At 37.3% G+C, this 13,016-nt stretch overlaps 1 protein-coding gene and 2 long non-coding RNA genes across 6 annotated transcripts in view; 2 read left to right on the top strand and 1 right to left on the bottom strand.

The window, feature by feature from the left end:
• CPNE4 (copine 4) overlaps positions 1-13,016 on the bottom strand; it is a 505,087-nt gene that overhangs the window by 154,593 nt on the left and 337,478 nt on the right. For all 4 annotated transcript variants that reach the window (XM_021934867.2, XM_021934870.2, XM_021934868.2 and 1 more), the window contains exons 4-5: positions 10,485-10,556; positions 7,451-7,525 (exon numbers count right to left, since the gene is read on the bottom strand). In XM_021934867.2, coding sequence (XP_021790559.1) covers positions 7,451-7,525; positions 10,485-10,556 — 147 coding nt within the window. The remainder of the gene's footprint in view (positions 1-7,450; positions 7,526-10,484; positions 10,557-13,016) is intronic.
• LOC116273837 overlaps positions 1-13,016 on the top strand; it is a 64,088-nt gene that overhangs the window by 30,222 nt on the left and 20,850 nt on the right. Inside the window, exon 2 of the long non-coding RNA XR_004182294.1 lies at positions 5,413-5,536. This is a non-coding gene — a long non-coding RNA (uncharacterized LOC116273837). The remainder of the gene's footprint in view (positions 1-5,412; positions 5,537-13,016) is intronic.
• LOC116273838 lies at positions 10,492-11,871 on the top strand. Its single transcript, XR_004182295.1, has 2 exons — positions 10,492-10,577; positions 11,551-11,871. It is a non-coding gene; the product is annotated as an uncharacterized LOC116273838 (long non-coding RNA).

Raw genomic sequence — 13,016 nt, 5'->3', positions numbered from 1 at the left:
GTCAGGAGGGCATACTAAAAAGTCAATGAAAGAAAGGTCAGGTACGGCCTCTGTCTTCAGGTAGCTGAAAATCTATATGCAGCATACTGGCTTTAGCACTGCTTTCAAATCTCAACTCTACCACATATAATCTGAATAACTGTGGACAAAATATTTAATTTCTCCAAGGCTTAGTTTGCCATTCATAATGGAAGGAGTATCACCCTTTGCCTGATAGTGACATAGGAGAATTAGAGGAGCTGGTGCATGGCAAGTGTTGAGTCCAGTGCCTGGTACATGGTGAGGACTGAAAAATGTTAGCTGCAAAAATCCCCAACAAAATAGTAGCAACCCAAATCCAGTGGCACAACAAAATTTAAGCCATTACAATCAAGTATGCTTTATTCCTGGGAAGCAAGGTTGGTTCAACATACACATATCAAAAACCATATGATCATTTCAATAGATGTAGAAAAAAGGTTTTGAGAAAATCCAAATCCCTTCATGATAAAAACCCTCAACAAACTAGGCAGCGAAGGAATGTACCTGAAAATAATAAGAGCCATCTATGACAAACCCACAGCCAACATCGTACTGAATGGGCAAAAGCTGGAAGCATTCTGCTTAAGAGCAGAAACAAGACAAATATGTTGACTCTCACCATTCCTGTTCAATATAGTACTAAAAGTCCTCACCAGAGCACTCAGGCATGAGAAAGAAATAAAAGACATCCAAATAGAAAAAGAAGTCAAACTGTCTATCTTTGTTGATGATATAATTCTATATCTAGAAAACCGTAAAGACTATGGCGAAAGACTCCTAGAACTGATATTCAGCAAAGTTTCAGAATACAAAGTCAATGTGCAAAAATCAGTAGCATTTCTATGCAAAATGAGAGCTCCATCAAGAACACAATCCCATTTATAATAGCTAGAAAAAATGAAATGCCTACGAATACATCTAACCAAAGAGGTAAAAGATCTCTACAAGGAGAACTACAAAACACTGGTGAAAGAAATCATAGATGACACAAACAAATGGAAAAACATTCCATGCTTATGAATCAGAAGAATCAATATTGTTAAAATGGCCATACTGCCAAAAGCAATCTATAGATTCAATGCTACTTTTATCAAACTATAAACATAGTTTTTCACAGAATTAGAAAACGCTATTGTAAAATTCATATAGAACAAGAAAAAGCCTGAATCACCAAAGTATTCCTAAGCAAAAAGAACAGCCAGAGGCATCACATTACCCAACTTCAAACTATACTATAAGGCTACAATAACCAAAGAAGCATGGTACTGGGACAAAAACAGACACATAAGACCAGTGGAACAGGATAGAGAATCCAGAAATAAAGCCACATACCTACAGCCATCTCTTCTTTGACAAAGTTGACAAAAATAAGAAATGAAGAAAGGACTCCCTATTCAATAAATAATGCTGGGATAACTGGCTAGCAATATGCAGAAGAATGAAACTGGACCCTTACATTTCACCATATACAAAAATTAATTCAAGATTGAATAAAGCTTTAAACGTAAGACCTCAAATTATATAAATCCTAGAAGAGAACATATGAAATATCATTCTGGATGTTGGCCTTGGCAAAGAATTTATGTAAGTCCTCAAAAGCAACAAAAACAAATTGCAACAAAAAATATTGACAAGTGGGAACTAATTAAACTAAAGAGCCTCTGCACAGTTAGAAAAAAAGCTATTAACAGAGTAACAAGTGGTCAATAGAGTGGGAGAAAATATTATCAAACTATTCCTCTGGCAAAGATCTAATATTCAGAATCTATAAGGAACTTAAACAATTCAATAATCAAAAATAAACAAATAAAGAACCCTGTTAAAAATTGGGCAAAGGACATGAGCAGACACTTCTCAAAAGACAACCTGCAAGTGGTCAACATACATATGAAAAAATGCCCAATGTCACTGATTGTGAGAGAAATGCTAATCAAAACCACAATGAGATACCATCTCACACCAGTCAGAATACCTATTACTAAAACGTTAAAAAAGAACAGATGTTGGTGAGGCTATGGGGAAAAGGAAACACTTATATACTGTTTGTGGGAACGTAAATTAGTTCAGTCACTGTGGAAAGCAGTTTGGAGATTTCTTAAAGAACTTAAAACAGAACTACCATTCAACTCAGCCATCCTATTACTGGTATATACCCAAAGGAAAAGAAATCATTTTGCCAAAAAGACACATGCACTCGTATGTTCATCAAAGCACTATTCATAATAGCAAAGGCATATAATCAATCTAGGTGCCAATCAACAGTGAATTGAATAAAGAAAATTCGGCACTTATATACCATAGAATACTACACAGCCATAAAACAAAATAATGTTTTCTGTAACACACTGGATGCAGCTGAAGGCCATTATCCTAAGGGAATTAGCACAGCAACAGAAAATCAAATACCACATGTTCTCACTTCTGAGAGCTAAACATTGGGTACACATGGACATAAAGATGGGAACAGTGGACAATGGTGACTACTGGAGCAGTGAGAGAGGGAAGGGAGCAAGGGCTGAAAAACTACCTATTGGGTCCTATGCTTACTACCTGGGTAATGAGAACAATTATACTCCAAACCTCAGTGTCATGCAATATACTCATGTAACAAACCTGCACCTGTAGCCCCTGAATCTGAAATGAAAGTTGAAATATTTAAAAAAGTTGGCTGCTATGATGATTATCAATAGAAGAAAAAGATTCATGAAGGCATTTTGTAAAAAACTATACAAATATCAGAGATGATTACTATTAAGAAGGCATCTGATTCATGGAAATGAAATAATTCACACGCTCCTCAAAATCTCAAGTGTACATTCAGAAATTCACAGCTTCAAAACAACAATTCTGGGTCTAATTGTGTGGTCACTTTAACTTGGTATTTTCAGCTTTTTAAACTTGATTATTAGCACTAAGATGGCCATTGGGACAGTTCAGTTCAATAAAGATGAATCAATTGACTGTTTTACTGAAGTTGTGCTGTGGTAAAATTCTTTAATAACACAGAGACCATATTATTCTGCTTTTTTAGTTCAATATAAAAGAAATTTAGCTAAGTGAGAGGGTGATAGGCAATTAGGAATCAGTGCATATCCATGACAGTGATCTTGAAAATGAAATATTGGACCTAGAATAAATTATCTGAAAGATGCAGGCATATCCAGGCTGTATAGCTTACTAATTTTGTGACTCTGGGAAATGTCTGATCTGAGTATGCTTTATCTGTAAAATGGAAATAAAGATACTAACTTTTGGGAATATGCTTATGAGTTTTGGAGATAATGTAAGTTAGACACCTGATACTTGGTGCACAATAGATGCTCAATAATTATAATTTTCTATCATTAATGCAGAACAGATTACAGTTTCAAGCAGGCATACTTAAACATAGTAAAATCACATCACAGCAGGTAGAGATTTTACATTGTTTTAGAGTGGGGGTCAGCAAACTATGGCACATGAGCCAAATCCAGCTGTTTGTTTTTGTGAATAAAGTTTTATTGGAACACTGCCACACTCATTCATTTTTGTATTGTCTATGGTTGTTTTCATGCTTCAAAGGCAGAGTTGAGTAGTGGGGACAGAGATGATGCGTTCTGCAAAACCTAAAATATTTATCATCTAGCCCTTTATTAACAAGTCTGCCAACCTCTACTTTAGAGACAGATTTGTTTACTTATATTGCACCCCATCAAACTAGCGTCACGAGAACACGGAAAATGCAGTCTATAATGATTACTACCACATATGTGGAGACCACCAGTGTGGGAATTAGTTCCAATGCACCAATATGAGTACTTTCTCGAGAACGGGAAGAGAACGAATCCTTTGTCAGCTGGAATGTTCTAAAGTGATTATTACATTTCTGCCTCTACTTACTTGTTAGATTAATTGCCAACTAGTTGCTAATGTAACAAATGTGCTTTACGAGTAAGAAAGTCCCTTTCTCTACTAAGTGAATTGCATTAACATTAGATAAATAAGTTATTTATCACAAACCTAAGCTATTTTATGTACTCGCTGTCATTGAAGAGTGAGGAGGTGATTGCTAGTCTGTTGAAAGACAAGTTAAAAATGGCTATTTCTGTCAAAAAGAATGGTGCATTTCTCTGTCACTGTGGTTTGCAAAAGTACTTAGTGCTTTTCCATATACCCTATAACAGGGGTTCTCAAACTTCTGGTCTTAAGACCCCTTTACCTTCTTAAAAATTATTGGGGATCCCAAAGAGCTTTTGTTTTGTTGTATGTATTAATATTTGCCATATTATAAAGCTGTTAAATTGTTAAAATATTTGTTACATTGTTTAAAAAATAAGAAAATAAACCTACTACATCATAACAAAAATAGTATTTTAATGGAAAAAATTATTATAATTATGTTTTCCAAATCTAAAAAATAGTGAGAATGGTATTAGTTTACATTTTTGCAAACCAATTTAATGATTAGCTTAATAGAATGCAGCAGAATCCTCATATTTATGCTGTTGTGATATTAGGCATCATGTAGCCTCTGGAAAACTCCACTTTACATGTATGAGAGAATGAGAGTGAATAAATAAAATTATGTCTTAGCATTATTATGAAAATGGCATTGACTTCATGGGTTCCCCTTCAAAGGTATTGGGACCATGCATCTCACTTGGAGGACTGCTGCCTGACCTCCCCTCTTACCTCCCCTCTTCCTGGCTTCCTTCTTCCCTGAAACACATGAAAACATTTCCAAGTCTTCCATATTCTGAGACCAAACACCTATTATTCATTAACTCTCTGCTCCAAAAGACTTAGATTTTGTCAGGCAATCTGATTGAGTCCCTCTGTTGCACTGATTTTTGTGTGTGTGTGCCTATGTGGCTTTCAGTAAGTCATATCACATCTCTGAACCTCAGATTTTTCACCTATAAAATAAGGCAGTTGGATTAGACAGTGGCTTTCTACCTAAAGTATGTGGACTCCTGGGGGCTACCAGGGTTACTGCCAAGAGACTGGAGATCCAGGCATCCTACAACCACTGTCTGAATTGGATATAGCATATTTTTCCTATATATTCATACTTCAGTTTTTAAATGTATGTAGAAACTAGTTACTTTCATGATATTCATTAACACAATAAAAAATTAGGAGCATTATTTATTTTATAGTGACTTTTAGTCATACAATAAGTTTAACTAGATACAGTAAGTTTTAACTGCTAACATGTAGGTAGTTATAAAATTGTTTAACGCTAAAAGCTAGAAAAGGGTCCTCCTTGAGAGCATCTAGGAACTATTTTTCCAGCTGTGACATGAAATAATTGTATTATTTTATTCTATTTCTATCATAAAAATTTTGTGATAGATTGCATTTTGTAAACATGACCACCGCAAGTTCATAGTCCACATGCTTTTTCTACAGTATGATTTTGCCACTGCCCTAACACGATGTGGAGTCCTAGAATCTGGACTGGCCTCATGACTCGCTTGCAACCCAAAGAATGCAGCAGAAGTGAATGACACATGACTTCCAAGGTCAGGAAGGGGTAAGAAAAGGCTATGGAGTGTCTCCCTTATTCTCTTGAGATGCTCTTTCTGGAAGAAGCCAGATACTCTAAAGGAAGTGTGACTACTCCAGGACCACCATGTGGGCACTCTGGTAGACTGTTCGAGCTAAGCCTAGCCATTCAGCCATCACGTGCCAGGCACATGAGTAGAGCTAGTGTAGACCCTCCAGACAAGCTCATCCACCAGCCGAGTACCACTGATTGGCTTGCATCAACATCACAGACAGCAGAACTGCTCAATTGAACCCTGATTGAATTTCTGACCCTCAAAATCGTTAGCTATAATGGAATAGTTCTTCATTTACGTTGCTAGATTTGAGGTGGTTTACCATGCAGCAGTAGAAAACCAGAGCAGTAGTATTGTGTCTTTGGGTAAATCATCATACCTTGCTGAGCCCTCATTTCCTGAAGAGGTTGTGTGAAATAATCTTTATGGTATCATCTTACTCCTCCATTTTACAACTTTGCCCTCTTTCCATCTGAGGCGACCATTTACCTTGAGTCCAAACTGGAGCAAAGACCTCTGATTTGTTTTCTGAGTTACTAAGGATCTGGACAAGATACAGCCACATTATGAAGGAACTGGGGTCTCCAGCACTGGGGCAATGAGGCTCAGCAATGACCAGGGCCCTGGACAATCAGTACGGCCAATGGTGGGAATAGCCATTTAGAACCATTTTAAGTGCTGTGGGTGGCTCTTTCAGTTCTATGAGCAAGTGTTCATTTGATTAAACGGAAACTGCTCAAACACTTCAAACCCAAGTGGTCCAACAAACCTCCAAACCCCCTTTTACTGTAATATAAATCAGATGACAAATTAGAGGCACTCAAGAGCCTACTAAATGTAGAGAAACCATTATAAGCCATTAAGCAAGTAACTTAAGACTGCTATACACTGACCCAATGGCTTATAATAGCACCAGGGAAGATACTACAAAGTTTTGTGAGTTCTTCTGAAATCTGGGGAGATGATGAAGGAGAAGGAGCATAACAGTTGTGAAAAGGTGAAGTTAAAAGCTTGCTCCCAACTGACATCAATACACACTGCAGTTCCCAGCATCTAGTTCATGCTAATGTTAAAAATGTAGCAGTCTGTGATGGTTTCACATAAGCTACTCAAGACACTTTTAAAATCCAAATATAATTAGTTTATAAGGATAAAGTATTTCCTGATGTCCCCAGGTAGAATAAGTTGGCCTTACCAGGACACACTATTATATATCACTTATCACATTCTATTATGGATATAGTATTACTATACCATTTGTTTTTTAGATGTATGTTTTACTTCAGTGATGAATTCCAGGTTGCAGATGTGAGAGTGGAATGCCTATTTTTGATATATCTTTTTTTTCCACCACGTCATGCATAACAAGCACCCAAAAAAGGTTAGGAAAATGAATGATGAATGAGTGAACAAATTAACAAATAAAAGAGTGAATGAGTGAATGCATAAATGGGCTGAGTATTAATACCCAATAAATAGGAATTGTACAAATGAATAAATGTGATACCACATGAAAAGCTCTTAAACCTGTACTTGGCAAACATAGGTGCTTAATAAATGTCATTTTTCTTCTGTTTTGCATCTTCTCCTCTCCCTTAGAATGTCCCTAGAAATGGGGTTAAATCATATTTACCTGTGCACATCTCACCTGTGGCATTTGGAAAGTCTTAGTGTCATAGAATTGTCCTGTTTTAATTATAGTCCCTTCCCCTTCTCATAAATCGCTTCTTAATGTGGGGGAAACCTTACTTTGTAGACCTCTCTGAATTTTTGGATCTGTTTGATAATGTGGGTGGAAAGGGAAAAATAGCTGCAGGGAGAAATCTGATTAAACTGTGTGCTAGCTTTATTACTTCCTTCAATAAGGCTAATGCCAAACACTTTACCTTGTCATCCAATTTCCGTGCATTGAATGCAAGCTCAACGTAGTCGTCATTGCCAGATAATTCTTCAGCAATCACCTAAAGGAAAAAAGCACACATCAGCTGCAGTAGAGGGTGAACTCCTTAGCTCCAGAACCCATGAGCAAATTTAGTTCCTGTTTGGTTCAAAACTCAACAAAGACAAATGTTGGGCAAGGAGTTTTTCCACAACCCTAGTGACTATAGCACAGCAATTCTAGGCATTCAAGGGAACTCCCTGGAATAGACTATGGTGAATAACTAGACACCATTTATGCTGAGCATGAGAACATAAGAGGTGGGACCCAAGCTGGAGGAAGAAATAGAAGAGCAGTTTGGAAGAGTTTCTTTCTTTGAAAGTCACATGGCATTGGATAGTATTTCTATAACTAACTACAATGTCTCCCTTTGGTAAATTATCGAGAAGGATAAACAGCAATATTTCTTTACTGTTTTGAGTGAGACCAACAAGAAATGGTGGAATAAACTAGTTTCCATGTCAAATTTTTCTAATTCTTATTTTTCAGAAGACTGTCCCTGGGTTTTCTGAGATGAAGATGTGTGTATATGTAAGGATCTAAGCCCTAACACCCAAGTACAGACCATTCCTGACAAAGATTTTTGCATAGGTGAAGAAATTATTGTCCAAAAGGCTTTCTCACAACAGGTCATTTTCCAATACTTAATAGTTAGTGACTCTCAACAAAGCCTTGGAGCAGAAATCGGTGGAGAAAGTTAGGAGAAAAATAATGACGGCAAAAGCAACAAAAATCTAGAAGCCAGTCAAGTTGCAGACAAGTTAAAACCTTTATAAATAATGCTAGGATTTACCATGTATTCTGTGGCCACAGCACATGGATACACTTATCAAATTGCTTATGTCAAGATACTATTAATTCAATTTTACCTCTTTTCTATCTGGGCTCAACAATTCCATTATGAGTTGGGTCCATATGCTCTCAATAGGCACTGGTAGTATTCCAAATATTTTGGAAAATTTAAGTTATTTACACTTAATCTTAAAGCTAAGATGGCTGCCTTAAGACAGATAGACCCAAAAATGTATGAACAACTGAGAGTAGAGAACGTGAGTCCAGGTATATAGAAAAAATTCCAGAACTGGTTGATAACCCAATAACTATCATGTTTGTATTTTTCATTTGGTCCTCTTTTGTCCCTTACCACCTTAACGCCTCTTATATTTCATTTGATTACTGACCCTTAAGTATTTTGTGGTCACAGACACCTTTGGAGAACTGATGAAAGTTGTGATTTTCCCCAACTGCATAGACCTAGAAAATTTCATGTACCTTTTCAAGTGTTTTCTAGAAGCTACTAAAGCCAATGTTTTGATCTAAAGACCCAAAGTTGAGGAGTATTTAAATACTTAAAATTAAGAAAAAGATCAAACTTTTCTGGGATGTGTGAAGAAAGGAAATCTCAGGATATCTCAGAGAAAATATGGCAAGATGAGATTTTGTTCTTTTGAGAAAGAACCATAGCAAATTCATACCTGGATCTACTGGGTTTGTGGGCTTTGGGAGTGAACCCAAAGCACCATCAGTGTCTTCAAAGAACACTTTGATTCAGGATTGAAGATGGCAGTCAAGAAAAAGTTTTAACACGACAGTGTCATTTAAAATATTCAAGTGATAAACTAAGGTAAGTTCTTGTGAGAATGGCCATGACTTTCACTGATAGCTCTTTTGAATTTTTTCCTGTGCTTAAAAAAAAAAAAAAAAAAATCAGGGCTGGATGTGGTGGCTCATACCTGTAATCCCAGCACTTTGGGAAGCCAAGGCAGTTGGATCACAAGGTCAGGAGTTGGAGACCAGCCTGGCCAACATAGTGAAACCCCATCTCTACTAAAACTACAAAAATTAGCTGGGTGTGGTGGCAGGTGCCTGTAATCCCAGCTATTTGGGAGGCTGAGGCAGGAGGATCATTTGAACCCGGGAGGTGGAAGTTGTAGTGAGCCAAGATTGTGCCATTGCACTACAGCCTGGGTGACAGGGCGAGACACCATCTCAAAAAAAAATTGGTTTCTCTCTACTTAAAAAGGAATGTTCAAAAGAACTCAAGAGGTTTGCTTCCTGGCCATTTGCCTCTCTAGCAATTCAGAATTTCCTTGTAGTTTTTTCTACCTTGTTTCTTTTGCTTGTCTTTGTTTGTTTGTTTGTTTGTTTGTGTTTTGCTCCATACATCCAAATGGTTGGACCAAATTCTCTACCTTTTTCAAGGTCTGTAACAGAAGATGTCAAAGTTTCCAATACCAGGCATTCCATTTGAACATGTAAGCTCTTATTTAGAAATACGTCTCGCATTACCCGATAGAACATTCTGCAATTATAGAAATGTTTTATAATCTACACTGTCCCATATGGTAGCTGCTAACCACTTGTAACTATTGAGTACTGGATATGTGGCCAGGTGTGATTAAGGAACTGAATATTTGCTTTAATTTTAAATAGTTTTGTTAAAATTTAAATAACCACATGTGGCTAGTGGCTACTGAATCACACAGTAAACCTCCGAACTATTATATCAAAGAGGAGTGTTAAATGCTGAGCTCTTTGTTTCTTAGGCAACAAACCAAACCTTGAAGAAAATGCTGTCAAAGCAAAATTTGAATTCTCAAAAGAAATGAGAGACAAGGACAGGTAGCTTTGTAGCTTTGATGGTGTGAAAATGCTAAACAATTCCATAATCTCACTGTGCTCAACAACATCTTTCTCCTCCACTAAAATCTACCTTGCAATTGCAGAAGTGCTTACTAGAATTAAATAACCTTACTTTCAAATGCCTTTCCTTATTTATTTTTCCTAGAGTTAGAAGGATCAAAATTGTATTGTCGGAAAACAGAAAGAAAGAAAAATAAGGGAGTGATTTCAATAGTTCAGTTGTTGTGGCGCCAACTCCCAATGTCAGAAAGTCTGCTTCTCAAGTGTCCGGTTTTGGCTGGCCAGTCCTCCCAGGCTCTCCACTCGGGCAGACAGCTGCTTAGGGAGGGCTTGCTTACCGTGATGGACGATTTCCCTGCTGTGTTCCCATGCTTCAGCAAGGATTTGGATAGCTTTCTCTGGGAAACAATCTGCACAAACAGAAACAAAAGGTAGAGATACTAGTCATTTAACTGCAGATCTATTTAAAAAAAATTTTTTTACAAAACTCTGCATTCACATTCGTGTCAATTTATATTTCAAGGTTTGTCAGTGAGCCTCTCCTAATATAGGTTATTTCCTTTTCTCTTTCTTCTTATGGTGTGTGATATGAGAGAGTTAGTGAGTGAAGAATAATTACAGATAATGCAGTCAATTGGGAGGTGGCTTAATTGTTGATGAAGGATTTACATTAAAATTAGACAACTTTGAACATGTATGTTGAGACAAAGCAGATGAAGTTTCAAAATGATCTCAAATATAACATTAAGCCTCCAGGCAAAGTGGGAGATGGGGTGCAGGGAGGGAAAGGAACTAAAGGGCTAAGTATAACCTCTAGAGTTCTAGTTTTAATATATTCATTAGGAAGCCATAAAGTAAGTCATCAGAAAACTGATGCTCAAACAAGCTAATAGGAGTAATTGGGGTTCTCTTCATGATTCAATGCCAATGCACCTGTGCAATGACAACTAAAATCATCGTCATATTGAAAGCTATTCCTAGCAGAACTTGCCCCATTCTGTTTTTCCTCTTTCTTCCTTTTTTGAAAGAGAAGTTTGACAAGGCATTGAAGCCATGATTGTTTGGCAACCCATGATTCTCAAAGAAGAAAAGGGTGAAAAGAACCAAGTTAAAGCTACACTTATGCTTACAGGGAACAACATCATCCATTGTGGCTGGAAGCTTCTATTTAACATGGTCCACAATGATCCTAGCTTTGTAATATTCATGGTATTGTGTAATATTCTCTCCTCAAGTGTGGGATGGACCCAGTGGACTTGCTTCTAAAAAATAGAATATACAAAAGTGATGGGATATCACTTCTGAGAATAGGTTACAAAATGACTGTGATTTCTTATCTCTTATATCTTATATGAGATGATATCTTATATCTTACCACTATCTCTCATTCTTTCTCTCTCTCAGAGCCTTTACTCTGGAGGAAGCTAGCTGACAGATTGTGAGTAGTCCTATAGGCAGACCCATGTAGCAAAAAACTGAAGTTTCTGGCTAAGAGCCAGAAGCATAAACCTGCAAGAAGATTCTCCTCTAAGTTGAGCCTTGAGATAACTGCACCTTGATTGCAGCTTCATGAGAGACCCTTGCATTTGGCACTAGTAGAGACTTGGTGTTTTCACTGCTGTAACACAGAGACAAAAATATATGAAGAGGACCCAGAAAAGCTGTACCCTGATCCCTGACATACAGCAACTGAGATAATAAATGTTTGGGTTTTTAAGCTCTCAAGTTTTGAAGTAATTTTTTATTAGCAGAGCAATGATACTGTACATATATTATTCACAGAAAGACAGGAAAAGAGATCACCATGAAAGGCCAGGAGGTAAACTCATTCTTTGAAATCTTCATATATTTTTGTCTCTGTGTTACAGCAATGAAAATACCAAGTCACTACTAGTGCCAAATGCAAGAAGTCCAGAGAACTTCCCTAGGACAAGCAGATTTAAGGATCTTGATGTTCAGTCTGCTATAATCTGAAGAGAAAATATTTCTTGCAGATGCTTTATTCATTCTACAAATATTGATTTGGCCCCCACTGTATGCTAGACTTGGTGGTAGGCACTAAGAATAGGGTGGTAAGTAAAATCGGACGCAATGTCTAACCTCATGGAGTTTAGTTTCTCTGCAGGTTTTTTTCCAGCAAGGGAAGTGGGGAAGACACATGTGTAAATGACAAAACAAGGGTCATCTGTAAGCAGTAGCCAGGTCAACATCTGACTAAAGAAAGGCAACATATCCCATTTCCCAAACAAATCTGGTCTCAGAAATACTAATGTCCATTGTCATTGTGTTTCATCCACGTTGGTCACCTACTCCCCTGACGTCAGGAGACCCCAACAACCATCTCAGCACTATAATAGCCCACTCATTGCATTAGCAGGTGTGGGTAGACCATTTTTTACAGACAGTATCTTACAAGATTCACATTATCATTATTCAAGGAAGAGTAAAGGAAACTTATCCCAAGAGAACCTGGATGGCCATAGTTCTCTCTCCTTATTCTTAACTTATCTAGAAATACCAATGTTTCCATTTGCAGGGAATGAAGAAAATGCTACTAGATGCCAGCTTTTGCCTTTTGCAAATGCTAGGAAGATAAGCAATTTCCCAGGAAATATCCCTTCTTAGGAAATGGGCATTTGGGTATAACAAGTAGTTAACTGAAAAAGAAAAAAAAGAAAAAGAACTTGTTTTACAGCCTCGAGGTTTCTGTCTCAGCTCCAAGGAATGAGTAATAATCAGGGTTTCAAATTTTTCATTGGAATAATGGTGGTCAAGCAATGAGTTTCCATTGATGTTGCCATTCTCAGGACAGTTGGGCAAAAATAGCAGGGAAGCCCAGCGGCAGCAGTGATCTGTAGAGGAAAGCCTAT

The sequence above is a fragment of the Papio anubis genome, chromosome 2 (genome assembly GCF_008728515.1).
Source record: "Papio anubis isolate 15944 chromosome 2, Panubis1.0, whole genome shotgun sequence".
Lineage (NCBI taxonomy): Eukaryota > Metazoa > Chordata > Mammalia > Primates > Cercopithecidae > Papio > Papio anubis.
This window is presented reverse-complemented; position numbering and strand designations above follow the sequence as displayed.